The sequence below is a fragment of the Phycodurus eques genome, chromosome 8, assembly GCF_024500275.1.
Source record: "Phycodurus eques isolate BA_2022a chromosome 8, UOR_Pequ_1.1, whole genome shotgun sequence".
Lineage (NCBI taxonomy): Eukaryota > Metazoa > Chordata > Actinopteri > Syngnathiformes > Syngnathidae > Phycodurus > Phycodurus eques.
In genome coordinates, this window is record NC_084532.1 from 18,024,744 (window position 1) to 18,042,819 (window position 18,076).

At 42.5% G+C, this 18,076-nt stretch overlaps 1 protein-coding gene across 1 annotated transcript in view; it reads right to left on the minus strand.

The window, feature by feature from the left end:
• Window positions 1–7,286: 7,286 nt before the first annotated feature.
• Window positions 7,287–18,076, minus strand: part of qsox1 (quiescin Q6 sulfhydryl oxidase 1) — a 48,522-nt gene continuing 37,732 nt past the window's right edge. The window contains exons 12-13 of the mRNA XM_061682988.1: window positions 10,585–10,746; window positions 7,287–9,747 (exon numbers count right to left, since the gene is read on the minus strand). Coding sequence (XP_061538972.1) covers window positions 9,008–9,747; window positions 10,585–10,746 — 902 coding nt within the window. The 3' untranslated portion in view covers window positions 7,287–9,007. The remainder of the gene's footprint in view (window positions 9,748–10,584; window positions 10,747–18,076) is intronic.

Below are 18,076 nucleotides of genomic sequence, written 5' to 3' on the forward strand. Positions count from 1 at the left end.
TGCCATAGCATAGTATCAACGTTGTTTTCTTGTAGGTAAGGCAGTAACCAATCATGACCGGGATGTTTGTGCTTCCCACGACTTTACTTATATTCATTTTATTCATGCATTTTAACCGATACGTAGAATTTAGCTTGCGTGATGATAGGGGGTGTGTGGGGGAGATGGATAAGCAACAATACGCTTAGTAGTACCGTGCGGTGACGCGTTGACGTCATCACTTGGACGCGCGAGTGAGGAACAGGTCCGACGAGACATGCACGCGGCTGTCTCACGCTGACGCAACTCGTCGTCTCCTCCACGATCGGGACTGCACGCGAGCGGGTTCCAAAGAGATCTACTTCCAATCGCCGTCACGTCGGAGAAGAGAGGCACTCCCCTTAAATGTAACTCAAATATAATTTTTTTTAAATCATTGCCACGCAAAAATTAGCTTTTCTATTAAAAAAACAAAAAACAATTGTAAATATCAAATGAAACACTACCTCTTATCGGCAAAAATATCTAATTTTCTAGCTACAGTAAGAATACCTCTCAAGAATTAATATTCAAGATTTGTTTTTTAAATAAATTAATATATTGGCGGTCAAAATGATGGAAAATCGGGTTTTATACTTCAAAACAGTCATAACAGCAATACGTTGAATATTATCAAATGCAGCAACAATATGATATAGACAGAAATATCTAGTTAGCGAAATACATTAAAATCATATTGTTATTCAAATATTATTTTAGATATTTTGACCACTTGAAATATTGGCACTCAAAAACCATTGGCACGCAAAAATTATCTTTTTTTATTAAAACAAATTTAAATATCAAATGAAACAACACTATATCTTATAGGCAAACATATCTAGTTATGTAGCTACAGCACATACCGCTAAAGAATTAATATTCAAGATTCTTTTAATAAATTAAAATATTGGTGGTCAAAATGATGAAAAAAATCATGTTTTTATACTTAAAAAAACAGTCACAATAGTAATAAGTTGAATAATATAAAATGTAGCAACAATATCATGTAGACAAAAATATCTCATTACCAAAATAAATACCCTCAAAAAAGAGAATTAAAATCTAATTGTTATTCCAACATTATTTTTGATACGTTGATCACTTGAAATATTGGCAATCAAAATTACATAAACCATCATAAAATAGTTTTAACAATAACAATAATAACAAAGCAGCAACAATAGACAAATCTCTATGTACATCCAAAAAGTTGAAATGAAATATTAAGACATTTTTTTTATTATTTCAAATATTATTGTCAATCAAAAATGATGCAAAAAAAATAAAAATTAAAAAAAGAAAAAAGAAGAAGAACAAGCGTCATTTGTCCAATTCAGCCAAACGCAACACAACCAAAAGTGTTTAACATTCGTTTTATTATAAGACTATATCTATTTAAAAAAAAGAAAAAAGTACGGACGTTACGATGAAGAACTGTTGTTAATGCCAATATAAAGTCCAGGTTCATCAAATAATAATAAATAATAATACAATTCATTCAAGCGATTCCAGTTTTCAAAATACCAATGCAACGATTGTACAAAAAATAAAAGGAAAATATAAGAAATGCTCGTTTTTGCTATATACAAGCAATGCACCGAAACACACCCGGGGTTTTGTTTGTTTTAAAAGATCTAATATAGAGTAGGCTGTGAACCGAGTTGTGATGTGAAAAAGAAACAAACAGCACGAGTACAGTGTGAGCAGGAAGCAGTAATTCACAGCGAGGGCGACTCCTTTGCCATCGCCGTTGACCCGCCACCTCTAATTAGAGCTCATCTTTCACTTTATTGACATCTGCACGCGCGCACGCACTCGCAGGCTGCACAAGACGCCATCGTTATCCCCCAAAAGAGGCGAATCCGTGACGACATCCACAGCACTCCACCGTGTAAAACGTGTCGCATTTGCGACAATGAACAAAACATACCTCATCTGTGCTCTTCCTCCTCCTCATCTTTCGCGCCTGCACGAAGGAAAGCTTGCATGCTGCAGGTTGAGGGAAAAAAAGAAAAATAGAAAAAAAAAAGTCCTCCAGACCTGTTTTGCCTTGGTCACGACACACCGGGGGGGGGGGGGGGGAAGTCAGTCAGTCAGGAGAGGAGCAAGAAGAACCGGAGAGAGGAAGAGCTGCAGAGAGGCAGCAAAAAAAAAAAAAAATGAAATTGCACTTGGGGGGCAAATTGTATTAGGGGATAGTTATTGTCTCCTGACAGCTCCTGTCCATTTGGGTAATTAGTCGCCCAGATTGGTCCAACTGTCACAACTGATATTTTGCCCATTCCCAGATTGAACATGACCTCACTATGCGTGTGCGTGCGTGTGTGTGTGCGTGCGCGCGCGCGGACCAGGCGTTAATAGGCTCATTGCACTTTAATATCAGCAAAGTTCAACCAACTTGTCAACCACTCACAAGCAGTTTACTCATCACCTGAACACTGCAGGCTTTGATTTTATTACACGTATAACACACTGACAGGCTAATTACGTTATTATTATTATTAGCTTGTACAAGTGCAAGTGTAATTACCTTTGTAGCATGATTATTATTAGGGTTATTGTTGATGACGATAATAATGATTATTAGCAAAATGAGTAGTAGTGGTGCTGCTAGTAGAAATAGTAGTATGTATTATTGGTAGATATCACGTGTCGTAGTAATGCCATTGGAGTAATAGTAATAGTCATACAATTTGAATATTAATATATTTAATAGCAATAGTCGTATATATTATTATTAAGTGTTTTTTTAAATTTTTTTTTTAGCTCAAGCGTGGTAGTAGCAGTACTTGGTCTACTAATAATAGTGGTAGAAGTAGCAGTAGTGATACGTACAGTATTATTACTGGTGACTATTCATTAGTTATTTCAAACTGTAACTATCAAGTGCAGTCATAGTAGTTGTACTCGTAGTTATAGTAGTTGTAGGAGTAGTGATATCTATTACTAGTTATTATTATTAATTTTTCTCTTCACCAGTTATTACAATTTGTTATTAAAAAAAAAAAAATATCCGTGCAGCAGCCAACAATTGTTATTATTTAGCTGTAATCTAATGAAAATATAGACTACGAATACTTATTCCACATTGTAAATATCAAATATATTTCAGTTGATTTTTAATGTGATTTTCCCCTGCAGCCACAACACACCACATAATACAAATCAATTATACTTCATATACTGAATATTGATACTACATTAATATTCAAATGTTCTATGTACATTATATCTTAGGAGGCTTTTTTTGTGTGAGCCCCAGTGGATGGTGGCAATGGAATGAATGATGTGCTCGTTTGGCTTGTTTTCACATTTCTGTATACACAACAGAAATGAATTGCATTTGTATAATAGTCATCATAATTCACACCTGTGTCAATGCCTTCCTCAAGAAAATGCAACACGCTTTGAACTTGTAGTCAAAAATATTTTTTTATATGATTGTATCTTTTATTTGTATTTTTATTTTTTTTTCTTGCTGGAACTGGGGAGGGCCTTCGTCAACATGTAGGGAGTTAGGAACAGTTCCAAATACCAGTCAGTGTTAGCACAAAAGCTGCATACTTCTGCTAGAAAGCAAAAAAACAACATGAGAAAACTCTTAGAAGAGCTGACATTTTTTTGGGTGTAATCTGAGGCATTTTAAATGGTGGCAGGTGTGTGCTGACTCCCACTGAACATGAGTTTGAATGTGATTGGTTCATTCTGAACGTAGCCACATCCCAGTTCGGAGGGGGTCTGCACACGTTTGCAAACCCTTTATTTTAGTTGTTCATTTTTCACTTCTCTTCACGATAGGTTCACGATAGGTCAATTGAGATTGACGACAGGTTACACAGGTCACATTAATGTCGACAAAAACTTTTGAAAAGATTTATCTTGGTCTCGTTTTTTTTCTATCGCAATAACCTGGCAATTGAACAGGGGTGTGTAGACTTTTATACCCACTATGCATGAGAGGGACAAAATATGTCAGGTGAGAGTTGTCAAAGTCAAAGGTGAGAGTTGTCTCTTGATTTCAGTACTCCAACAATTCCTCCCATATCGGACAAGTGACCGGACTCTTTTGTACCTTTTCCAGACCCAAATCGAGCCCGTTTGTTCCCCAAGCTGTGACGCGCAAAGGTTCAAACGCGATAATTTAGAGGGTACCGCCCGAGTGTGCCAGATCACGGCGGTAAAATGAGTGTCGTCCGACATGTTGCGGTGAGACAGGAAGTGTGAGTGGGGGCGGTTGCGTGTACGAGGGCAGTAAATCGAGATGGATGCGACCCGTGTTGACTCCTGCTTTTAAAAGGCTGAATATTGAAACCGAGGGGGGCCCGGGCTTCTATTTGGATGTGATATATACTAATACAATATATTAACCTCCTTTTCTTCATAATGTATTCAGCCGCCACCCCCCCCCCATCTTCTTCCTCCTCCTCCCCCTCCACTCTGCCCACAGCAGGAAGCTTTATAGTATTATTAAAGTCAGAAAGAGAGATGACAGAAAAATGCTTCAAGGTTCCCTCCTGCATCCTAATGTCAATGGCAACCGGGTAATAAACACGGTGGCAGGGCTCATGGCGCTGAGGAGCCACTATAAAACCTTACATCTTCTAATTTATGGAAGACAACAACAGGCCAGCAAGGTGACGTTTTTACCCTTCAGTGTGTACTCGCGGGGATTATTTGCTTTTGCTATGTAAAGAAAACTTCGGGGAACTTTTTCCAGCATGAGTGAACCACTGACAGCTCTTCAACACGTCATCATGAATTCTTCCTTGTAAGGACGCTTGGTGGCCTAGTGGATAGCACATCTGACTCACAGTCAACAGGTCATGGGTTTGAATCTCTGCTCAGGCTTTCGTGGCTGGCGTTTAGATGTTCAACCCGTGCTTGCGTGGGTTTTCTTCGGGTACATCGGCTTCCTCCCAGTTTCCAAAGATACAGTTTGTATATTAGGGTCATTGAAGTCTCTAAACCAGTGGTTCTCAACTGTTGTCGCACTGGGACCTGATTTCCTTTTGCTGCCAAGTTGCGACTTGGGCTGGGATAAACTTAAACTAACTCGGCTAAGTCGACTACAAAAACAGGTCCAAACTCAATTTCTGCAATTGAAGTTCCGCCGGCACCAAAAAAAAAAAAAAAAAAAAAAAAAAAAGTATTGCAAAAAAAAAATATATATATTAGTAATTGTGTGTGGGGGGGGGGGGGGGGGCGATTATTATGGATTTATTCTATCTATAATGAATAGGAGAATCGATTCTAAAAGGATTCGATAGTGACAGCCCGAGTGGCGACCCACTTTTGTTTAAAAATAGCCTATGACAACATATGTATAGTGTGCTATATTTTCAAATGAGCGTGACCTTCACCACCCAGAGGCTGAGCTACACTGTATTTGTGTAACTAGTGGCTGAAGTGTGAGGCAGCTACACTTCTTGTTGCTTTCCTAATATATTCAATGCGGGAACTTGTTACGCCTCTGTACTGTAGCGGAAAAGAACAAAACAAAGAACACGTCGTTTTTTTGATTAGCTGTCCATAACCCAACCCAAATGGGTCCGGTCCACAAACCACTTTAGGGTCCCGACTCCCCGGTCGAGAATCACTGCTCCAAACGTCGTTTGTGCGAAACAGAGTGTGAATAGTTGTCAATATGTCAAGCATTTCACAGTGCACCCCGTCTCTCGCCCAAAATGAGCTGGGATAGATTCGAGTTCACTCGCAAGTCCTTGTGAGGACAAGTGCTTTAAAAAACGGACAGATGAATTCTTCTCGTAGTAGTGTGTTGGATAATGTGGTAGAGTGTGAATGAGGCTGTACCATGTGTACCATTCTGGGGTCGGGGGTTGTCCGTCCCGTTAATACAAAATAATAATGAATTTATTCATGCTTGCCATATCATTATGTGAGCGTGGCCTGCTACTAGCACCAAGACCAGCAACGAGATGCCCATCTTTTCCACTGAAGACTATCACAAACGCTTCAGAAATGGCGGTACTGGAGATGAAAACGTGTATGTGGAGGTAAATGGACTGTCAGGGAATGAAACCACCTTACTGATGTCTCAAAGCAGTGGACAGGAGCAGGCTACCAAACGGCCAGTTAGCGCCACAAAGAGGGCGGGTGCGACCTGCGGAAACGGCAGTGGATCAGCCAGAAGCCATGCCTGGAATTTACTGGAAGCAAACCCTTGGTCCACCATCCGGTCCAAGCAAAACCCATGCGACCTTTAACTAAATAAGACTGAGTTCCTCACGACTGCACATGAGCGAAACAAAACAAATCCTCGCTTTAGGTTTAAACGGGGCGTCCTCACAGTGAACCGCGCCCCCTCAGACTTGGCAGAGGCGCCGAGAAATAACAGCGCACGGCTGCCAGCGTCGTGGTCATTAGGAATCATTAGTTTGCAGCTCAATGAGGCTCGAGTGGGCGGCGGGCGGCGGACGCAGGTAACGTTTAAACAGATTAACAGATTCACTCGCGTGGGACAAAAGTGCTTAAAGACAACTCTTGATGACACTCTGACAGATCGTGAGAAAGCTTCGGGAATGACCTTTGGCATTGGACTCCACATCCACTCATTCAGTTTTATGCCATGCACCACAATTTTCAAATTGGCAAATTTATGGACGACCAAAGAAGCCGTACAAAGTGTTCGAGCCGCACGAGGCTTCACGGGCGCTTCAATTAATCAGCCTGCGGCTCACATGGACGATTTCAGCAGCCAGAGCCCTCACGCTGCTCACGCCCGAGAAGTGGATGAGGAGAGGAGAGTGTTTGTGTTTTCACTGGGAGCATGAAGAGAGTCCAATCCAATGTTCCAGGAAACACAAAGCTCAAGATCACAAGCGTCCCCCTCCGATGAGTCCGTCGTAATCCCGACATCGGACCGTCCATCCATTTATCCCTCGCACTCTTTCATCCAGCTCGACCCCTCTCCTCTCCCCAGAGGGGGCTCCGGTGGAGTCCACCTCCAAGTGTGTGTGAGGGGAAGAAGGCCCGTGAAAGCCGATTGCGTTTTAATAAAGTTTATTATCTGCGGGGAGCTAATCCTCAAGGGTAATCTCTCCCCCAAAAGGAAAGCTGGATTACTCACTTGCTTTAATCCCAATGAAATTGTTAGGATTTAGCCCGCGCTGCACAGCAGATGGCAACAGGCTTTTTCTTCAACCTTGTGATGATTTAACCCCCCTCACCTCCCACCACTCCCTCATTTCAACATTTAACACGCTGCTGCTTCTTGCATCACATCCGCAAAATAACAACAACAAGCATGACAAATTCTGGCCACACTTTTTAATGTCACGGACAATACAGATGTTTAACCTCTCGTCACATTCAAAATGAGCTGGCCAGAAAAAAAAAGGATGGAAAAAAAAAAAAAAGTGATCCTCCTTTCCAAAATCAACGCGTACGTTTTCGATGAGAACGTTAGTCACCGTGCACACTTGATGGAACGCAGCATCTGTCTTGACGACTCAGCACTGTGATGCGTGTAGCCCGGGAGCTGTGAGACAAGTGGCTAATGGCCTCAGCTGTTTATGATTCAAGTGTAACAGTATGAAATACTTTTTAGTTACGGAATAAAAAAAAAAAAAAAAAAAGAAAAAAGAAAATAATAATAATAATCTCCCGTTGACTGGATGTCAATTTTCTAATTGAAGAACAGCGGTGAGGTTTTTAGGATTCAAACAAAAACACACACTGGACACTTCGTTAGGTACGCTGGCACAATCTGAGGAGTTGCTCTCATGAGAGGCGAGTTTACAAATTTAAAAAGGGGAATTTTGATATAGTTAGCATTATGCATCTCATTACTGCTTTAGTGTGCTGTGAGAGATCATCAGGTGTGCTGCGGGGAATTATACACTTTTACTTAACTGGTCGAATACTTTTTTTCTTGACCCAAAATAGTTTATCTTTGTCCATCTATCTATGCCAGCGGCAGCAGTGACAGGCAGAACAATGACTTGCTTGTTCACGAGATGGCAGAAGGTACAATCAACCTGTATATTCACCTGTTGCCAGAAACACAACAGAATAATAGCTTTGTGCTCAACTAAAGGCTCGGATTTCATACTGAGGACGTAAATATGAGAGTCAATTGAGATGTTTTTTCAGTATACAGTGAATCCCTGCATATTCACGGTTTGGCATTTGCAAATGCACATATTTGCGTGGATTTTTTGAGAACCTTTCATCTGTTATTCGCTGACAAAGTCACTATTCGCTGTGTTTGTGCTCAGTATTTTGCCGCCATCTTGATGTCAAGGAACTACACTGAAGTGAGTTGAGTTTTGTTTTGACAAAAGTAGTGTTTGGCCACCATTTTCAAGCAGCTATTGGCAATTATAAACCATTTTTGCGGTGGGAAGGGCATCATTTACTCACTGATTTTCGCAATTCACGGCAAAGCTCGGTCCCGATACACTGGACATACTTTTCCTAACATTTTTGTTTGGTGGTATGCTGTGAGATTTTTGTACGATATGTGCCTTGGCTAAATAAGAGATGGGAAACTGTATTAGATTGTACTGGTGTACCTAATGCTGTGGCTGGTGAGCCTCTCTAACATACAAAGTGAAACTCAAAGTGGGAGTCTTCCGCCAAAAACCTGAAATAAAATGCTTCCAAAACTAAGAAGAATTGGACAAAATAAGTAATATCACAGTAGAGAAGTTAGTTGTAGTCGTTCCATTGACTGCAAATATTGTTCGAATGTCCTTCATGGCAGAATCAAAAAAAGGTTATCCTTCACTCACACCAGTTCCACTGATGAAAATAAACATCCATATGCACAAAGCTTCCACAATAGGGCGTTTGCTGAAATGTTCTCAAACCAGTGGCCGGCACCACAAGCACCTTAAAGCACGGAACCAGACCAGCAGGGAAGTGGTGTGTGTGTGGTCTCCAGTAGGAAGCAGTTAAGTGGGCCGGGCTAATCTGGACACATCTCCTTACGCTTGCCTGTGATGTGGCCAGACCACACTTTGGATCAGGGCAGTGATACTTTGACCCGCCGCAGACGGAGGCGGGTTTTGAAGAAGATGTACATGGCGAGCAGGCACATGGAGGACAGGACGTAGAGGATGACGCACAGACTGATGTCCGCTTTGGAGAAGCCCACGCTCAGCAAGGACATCCAGCTGCCTCTCTTGCCCGAGCCGGCGTCCCTGCCGAAGCGGGCCGACAGTTCTCGCTTCTGCACACGCATCGCCTCGTCGGAACCGAAGTCCGGCTCCGGTCCCGCCACGCCGAGCCCGAAGACGGGCCCGGAGTCTCGCTCCTCCCGGTTCCTCTGCAGGGTGCGTTGTTTGACTCGGCTGGAGGTGGCCACCTGCACGGCTTTGGCCTTGTAGCGCTGGTCGACAAACGAGTCCAGGTCCACGATGTCCTCCTGCACGTCTCGCATCTTCATCCCCACGATGCTCGGCCTCCTGACGTTCTGCCGCTTGGTTTCCGCTCGGGCCCAGGGTGTCGGTTCAAAGGTCTTGCCTTCCATCTGGGCCGCTGCTGCCGCTGCTCCATCGCTCACACCTTCCTCCTCTTCATCTGCCACCGCTTCCTCCTCCTCCTCCTCTTCCACAATAGCTGGTGTTGGAGGAGGAAGATTGGGAGGGCTCACGACCTCTCTGGCTTCTCTTTCAATACGCTTCTGAGCCTCTAAAATTTGCTGCAGGCTGACACGTTTAACCTTCTGCTTGGCCAGAACCTCACTTTCGTCTTCCAGGTAGTCTGAAGGGCAAACAAGAAACAGGTGTATGACAATTTGGGTTTGTACGGGTTTTACATTGAAACCTCTGGAGGTCAAATTTGCAAATGCTTGAATCGATGATTGATGATGTCGATTCATCGATGATGAATCGACTTAAATCTGGTTTGTTCGAAGGCGCTTTACATTAGCGATAGACTAATCATCAGCCAGGCTGGTCTTTGGCATTTTGACACATATTGGCATTGGCCTTTTTTAAAAAAATATAATTTTATTTATTTATTTTTCAAATCTGACAGCCGACAAGAATCAATTTAAAAACTGTGTAAACTTCAGGGAACCGTTCATTCAATTCAATTTTCACGCAACTTTATAAGCGATGCTGCTGACCCTGGGAACTCCCTGCACTTTATGTTTTTGTAAAGGTAAGTGAAAGATTAACAATTCGTTTCCCTTGAAATTTTGGAACACTATTTGCTGTAGAAAAGTTTAGGGAGCTATGTATTTAAGTTTCCATTTATGTAACTTTATAAGTCATGCACTTGAGCTCGGGGCTTCCTACACATCTTGTTAGAATTTTTAAACAAAGATGTATATTGTCTAACACAACAAAAACCTTTAACATGTCGTAAATATGAAAAGCTGTTTAATAGACATATGCTTAAAGGCATTTAAAGTAAGTGTTCAATTTTGATTATTCAAATTATTCGGCCACTCTTCAACTCGAGATATGAACAGCCTTCTGGGAGACGTGACTTGTTCGTAAGTAGGGTACACTTGTTTATTCATCAACCGCACTTGAAAAAGATCGTCTATCGTGTTAAGACAAGACAAGGAAGACAGCGGAGCTGATACTGCACCTGTGAGGATCCGCTCGGCAGAGTAGTAGTTCTGAAGGAAGGGCAGAACCTGCTCGTTGTTCCACCTGTGGTCCCCGTTGCCCTTCACTGTGTGACAAGCTGTACACAGGTCAGGTGGTGGCCATTGGATCTTTGGGAAGTTGGGGTCCTCGCTCAAAGCACCTGGAAGGAAAAAGGGACAATTTCATAAAAGAAAACCGGATTTGTGTCCTTAATAATTGTGCCAAAGTTGTTGTGATGAAGACACCATCCAACAATCACAAGGTCACACAGAGTTCCTGCACGCTGTTGTGTTGGCATGTTTGATTTGAGGACACGAGTGCTTCGAGGACTGGATGCAATCTGTGTTGAAGCCATTTCATCTTGTCACAGCCTCCATAAATCCTTGTGCCAATATATGCATATGTGCACGTAGGTCTTTTAAGAGTGTGTATGTAAATCACATGTCTGTGTTTGTGTGCATGTAATCTATGGATTGATATTGTGGTGTGTGTGTGTGTGTGTGTCTAATAATGATCAATGGGCTTCAGGGATGTCCCAGTGGGAGTGGTGGTGAGATAATAGATGTGACTGAAGTGGACAGCTTCCCCACTCCTGTGCGCACACGCATACACACACACACACACACACACACACACGAGCCTTGTTGTGAGGCAGCAGACCACCTGTCTGGTCCCTTCGCAGCTCTTTGAAAGCGAAGTCCAATCTTCAAATTGAACATGAGAGGAACAGAAAGCCTTGGACTGGACATATGCAACTAATGAATTAAAAAGTCTTCTTTTAACATCTTTTCTTTTATCTGGCTGTTAGCCTCACCATCACACAGAAAATACAATTCATGCGTGTTGTATTCAGAATAATTTGGTTGGAAACCATACGGAAAATCCAACATGAGCAGCACATCACACATAACCAAACAAAGTGGAATACATTTTATTTATTATATATTATTTTAGATAATACTGCACCCTTTCTTTTTTGTTTAGTGTAGTATAGCTGGGTGTTAACATTTTCATTTCCCATTCTCCGACGAGAAATTCTCGTTCATCGATGACCACTATGTATCCCACCGGACATCTTTTGAATGATCTCATGAATTCCAATACAAAAAGTGATATAAAACACAAGTAGGCCAAGGAACCATATTTGGCAAATTGAACTTGGATAACACAGACGCTATGAAAAATTAGAACCATGTCGGCAATTAGTGAAGAAATGTCATGACAACTGAAAAGTTATTACATGTTACAAAAATGACTGAAACATTTCAAAACATATTGAAGAAACACATTTAGAACTTTCTAAGGTTTGACATATTCTTATTATTGGTATTTCACTGATTGCCCTATAGAGGACAAAGTGCATTTACTTTTAAGTTGGTTATTTGCAATTTTATCAACCCTTTGACATAGAAATAAGGATACATTTGACAAAATCCACCCATCCATTTTCTGTACTGCTCCTCATCACGAGGGTTGAGGGCGTGCTGGAGCCTATCCCCGCTATCTTCGCCCGAGAGGCGGGGTACACCATGAAATGGTCGCCAGCCAATTGCAGACATTTGACAAAATTTAAGTAGTAATTACTATTATGCCTCCAAGTTGAAAACCATGCATACACAAACAAAATGTTCCAATGTTCCTTGTTCCAATAAACATTTTTTAGCATGGCTGTGCAATATGGCATTCAAATAAAATATCAGATTTTTTTTCTCTCTGACTAAAAGAACATTTTAGATTTTAATATTTTTCCCCCTTTGCTAACAGTGTCTCAAAGGTGTTCTCTGTCAATTGACTGTCTGTTGTCGTACTAGAGCGGCTCCAACTACCGGAGACAAATTCCTTGTGTGTTTTTTGGACATACTTGGCAAATAAAGATGATTCTGATTCTGATGTTCAGCGCGATTGACTTTGTTATTGCCTTTCAGTAAATGCTAAACAAGGTCAAACTGATTCGGCTCATGTCTGTTTCTTAGCAGAAATTCAACTTGTGAGTTGCTTTTTTGAAAACTAGTTGATAAAGTTGTCGAAAAAGTCGTCGAATATAGAAAAAATAGAGGCCAAATGAAACTTTTGACTGGCATTTTTGACTGGCTGCGATGTCGCAATGTCTTTCCCGGTGATTAAAATGTAAAATTCCAGTAAAACTAGTAGCCCACGGTTTGCCATGAAACCGTTCCAAAAACAAGTTGCTGAACCCCACAAACTGCACGACAGTTGAGTTGGTTTCAACTGCGTCGCTGGCCGTTGGCAACACCCATCCATCCATCCATTTTCTACCGCTTATCCGAGGTGGGGTCGCGGGGGCAGTAGATTTAGCAGGGACGCCCAGACTTCCATCTCCGCAGCCACTTCATCCGAGGGGATCCCGAGGCGTTCCCAGGCCAGCCAAGAGACAGTCTTTCCAGCGTGTCCTGGGTCGTCCCCGGGAGGCATCCTAATCAGATGCCCGAACCACCTCATATGGATCCTCTCAATGCGGAGCAGCAGCAGCTCTACTCTGAGCCCCTCCCGGATGACAGAGCTTCTCACCCTATCTCTGAGGGATAGTAGTTGGCAGCACTCACTGTTCTTTTAAAAACTAGCTCCTCTCTCCTCCTAGTGATGTTGTCAGTGTAAGCAGTGCATGACAGCAGGGACATACTTTGAACTACGGAGAGATGAGAGAGAAAAAGAGAGAAGGGAGGAAAAAAAAAAATATCGGCCTGGCAAGTAAAACTTGAATTGACCGATAAAATAATGCCCCACAGCCCTAACTCTAAGTAACAAAATCTACTCAAGAAGACAAACACTCAGACCACCAAATATCCTGTAAATAAGTATATGCACTAACTTGGATACACATATGCACAAACCCCTGAAAGGGCGCATGTGCACACGCACGCGCGCGCGCGCACACACACACACACACACACAGGGAAGAATCTAGTAATAAATTGCTTGTTGACACCTACAAGCTATTGTGTGTGTGTGTGTGTGTGTGTGAGCACACAGTAGCTCTGTCACTTTACGGCACCATCAATTTACTCCCGCCACCCCTGTCCCACACTCCCTTACTTCTACTGCTCAGGGTGAATCTCAATCATATGCATGTGTGTATGGACTCTGCATACGGTGCTTTACATAAAGGATACATTCATTTTACTCCATCCGAGACAGGCTGCAACCTGTGAGCCCGTAAGAGGTTGGTGGGGGGGCTTTTATACATTTCAGCATGTGGATGGGAGGGCACGCACACAGGCACAAGCAGGCACGCTCTTCTCATTCTAATCAGATTGCCAGTTTTGTGGCCAGGGTGACTTTAGCCATACTGAGATTGCCATCATGGCCCGTCGCTAGGATGTCATCACCGCTAGCGCATGCATATTCATCAGGTATAAATAAGTATTATTCAGCACGTCAAACCAGTCTCCTCAGCACTAACTCTTTTAAGTGAGGCTCACCTACGACGAACGGCAAAATCCGTCCGTCATGGTGAATACAGCTGACGAAGTTTTAAGAGTCGGGGAGAGAGAGAGAGTGAGAGAGATAGAAAGAAAGAGAGAAAGAGAGAGAGAGAGAGAGAGAGAGAGAATTTAAAGGCACAGCATGCAAATGAAAGTACAGTATGTGTGTGTGGCTTTTGGCTACACCTCATAAAACCAGTCAATATCTTTACATCCCCTTCGATTATGTTTTAATAAATATATTTTACAATACATTGCTACTTTTCTTGATTAAAATTTTTTTAAAATGTGGTGTTTTGGGGGGGGGGGGGGTGACTGGAACGGATTATTTGCATTTCCATTCATTTGAATGGGGAATTATGTTTTGAGATACAAGCGTTTTAAGATAAGAGCAAAGCTCACTGAACGAATTACGGTAAACCCGTATCTCAAGACACCACTGCACTATTTCTAATAGTGGGTCAGCTAAGGTTGGAAGCATGCTGAGCCGATATATGGGTGACATAAACCACTGTTGGGTGCAAATTGGTTGAGCAGATTCGTCATTGCTGTGTCATTGTATTGTTTGACAATACAAGAAATGACAGAAATGACCACATACCAACACATGTACTCAACAGTCTCCACTTTATGGGCGCGTGCCCTCAATCTCCTCTAAAATAACATTTGTCTCCTTATCGTGGCCAACAGTCAAAATACAGGAGACCCTCATCTCCTCCACTTTTGTTGTTTGTCAGCATGAAAACCAAACAGCCACAAACTGAGGCGAGTACAACTGAGCTGGCACTGGGCCAGTAAAAAGCAGCATTATATAGAACTGAAGTAGGTGATCCTGGGTGGCCATGGTAATGATTAGAAATTATACACCTGTGTATCGTCAACAGGATATACAGAGTTCCCTCGTTTATTGCGGGGGTTATGTTCCAAAAATAGTCCGCGATAGGTGAAATCCGCGAAGTAGGAAACAATTTTTTTACAATGATTATACTGTGTTTTAAGGCTGTATTGTATATTGCTTATTGTATAACGAAACAAAGGTCAAAACCTGTTTAAGGCCCAAACATTTGTTTAAGAAATAAAAATGTAAACATTTTCTGACAAATAATGATGAATTTTTTTTAGAAATAACAAATTCAATTTTAATGAACAACATATGAGGTTGGAAACATAAGAAATTATTAATTGTGACTTGCGCGTATTTCACGCTTCCTCTGACCGTCCCTCTTCGTCCTGACGCCGCTCCGGTGTAGCGTCCTTTTCCACTGTGTTTTTCCGAGAGAAGAACATAGTTATAGGTAGTTGTTGCCGCTCTTTTTTTTCTTCTGGGCGAGAAGATTCTTATAAACAGACATGCCACCTTCCTTTGCCTTTTGGGTGCGACCGCAGGTGCCCTTGCCGGTGCAGCACGTTTCGTCGATATTGTTGGTTATGTCTGGGAGAAAACTTGCAAACAGGAGGCACTTTAGAGTCACACTGCGAGCAATCGAACACTAATTTAAATTTAGCAAGCCGAACGCATTCTGTGCTGTGCAGGAGATATGGCGCGGAGGAGATGGATTCAAATTGGTCTACAGTACCATAGCCAATCAGGATGCAGAATACAATGCGGGTTTTTACGCTGTAAAAAACAGCATCCAGAATAGCACTGTAAAAAATCTGTGAAATCAATTAGGACACAATGCGGGTTTGAAGTCTGTAAAAAACAGCATGCAAAATTGCACTGTAAAGAAATCCGCAAAGTCGTGAATCCGCGATAGTCGAACCGCGAAGTAGCGAGGGTTCACTGTATAGCTATCTAAAAACTACAAGACAACTACAGAAGAGCCTTGATACTGACATACGAGGTTACAAGGTTACGAACGGCGCTCAAGGAACTAGTTTGACAAACAGCGTTAAGTATGAGTAAGAATTAGTTCAGTCACGGAACACTATACCCCTCTGACAGTGTCAATCAAAACTGAGCATTATTATCCTTTGACGGCAGAATTTTTGATAGAACTCTTGTACTGGATCTCATTAGACTGTGAAGGTGTCATGGCTGGTGAGTGTCTCTAAAGGTAAGGAAAAGAAAATGGTGTGTGTGTGTGTATATACACATATATATACAGCAGCTGAAATAAGTATTTAACACGTCACCATTTTCCCTCACTAAATATATTTCCAAGGGTGCTATTGACATTAAATTTTCACCAGAACAACTCAAGTGATACATACATACAAAGAAAGTAGAACAAAGACGATCAGAAATTAAGTTGTTAATAATTTGAAATGACACAGGGAAAAGGTATTTAACACATGACGAAAGGGGTACACCCTAAACTGGTTGCCAGCCAATCGCAGGGGACACATAAACAAACAACCATTCGCACTCAGATTCACACCTAGGGGCAATTTAGAGACTTCAATTAACCTACCCTGCATGTTTTCGGGATGCGGGAGGAAAGCGGAGTGGACGGAGGAAATGCAAACTCCATACAGGCGGGGCCGGGGATTGAACCCCGGTCCTCAGAACTGTGAGGCAGATGCTCTAACCAGTCGCCCTCCGTGCCGCTGTACTTAGACATTCTTGACAAAAATCTGCTGCCATCTACTAGGATGATGAAATGAAAATGGTGACGTGTTAAATACTTATTTCAGCCGCTGTGTGTGTGTACATAAAATGTCAGCACCCCAACAGCAGTGCAGTGTAGAAATGTGTCTCCCTCTCAGCCTGTTGACAAGCAGCAACAGGACTGAGCTGCCGCCACTCGTGCAGCCCGCACGAGGCAGCGTCAGAGGGCCCTTGGGCCTCTTTGTTGCCAGCTAAATTGTTCAGCTTTACAAATAGCTCCTCTTTCATGCACGGGCGGGCTCCTGAAAGCCTGAGCATGGCGGCCAGCTGAACAGCTCCACTTTGGGTATAAAAAAAGAGAAAAAGCAGAGCAGGGATTGTGTGGGTGAGAGCGGAACGGAGTGTGCGCTGCCCCTTTCATTTTGAGTCACCACAGTGATCCCCAGAGGAAACAAGTTACCCTCTACTACGGCAACACCCCCCTAGCACACGACACAACCTTTGTGTGTGTGTGCGGGGCTGACTGGAGGATGGGAGGATTGTGCGGCTTGGTGCTTGTGTCATGGTGTTTGCCACCTGCTGTCGCACAATACCTTGGGAATTGTGTGTGCGTGTGTCTAGGAAGAGAGGCCTGGTTCCTGGGGGAGCCATCCTGCTTGGGGTGCTGCGCTATCACATGTCAAGCAGAGGTTATGAGTCCCAGGGGACGGGGGTCTACTGGCAACAGGGAGCTGGACAAGACACATGAGAAGAGGGAAGACGGATTGAGGCAGTGTGCAGTGGTCTGGGGGGTCTGAATAGTGTTCGAGTGTCTGGGGAGTAGACACACGCAGAGGCGGGTGTCCCGCTGGTCCCTGCTGTTTAGGACACAAGCTGTCCCAGTGATAGAAGAGGGGGGCGGTCTGCACAAACAAAAGCTAGTGATTTAACAAAGTGGGCTGTTAATGACAGCGCTGAGCCTAATAAAATCACTGAAACAAAGACGAGGGAAGATAGTTTTGCTCTTTTAAGAGTAATATACTTTAGTCATACAGTCAATCAAGAGTGGATTTTTTGTTGTTGTTGTTTACATTACAGTGTTCTAGACTAATCCCATGTCCGCACAAACACATATTTTACCCATGCCACACAAAAACCACCTGGTTTTCAATTGAATGCAAAAGCAACAGGTGACACTAAAAGGCATTTTAGCCAATGAGAAGCCTGCAGGAAGTCACTGCTGGGGAAAAAAAACAAAACAAAAAAACCCCAAAAACTAATAGCGAATTGAGGAAAAGGTAATCCACATACAAGCACCGGTTAAGTAGATTTAATGGTTATGGGTTAACAAAAACAAATGCCTCAACACACCGTATGACATCATACAAACAAGTGATATTTAAAAAGGGTTTCCCAGAAAAATCTCTCAAGTGAGCAAAACATAATTGGATAAACGGCCAAGAAATCAAATTAGGAAAAATAAATAAAAATACCAGTATCTCTGTGGCTATGAAAAA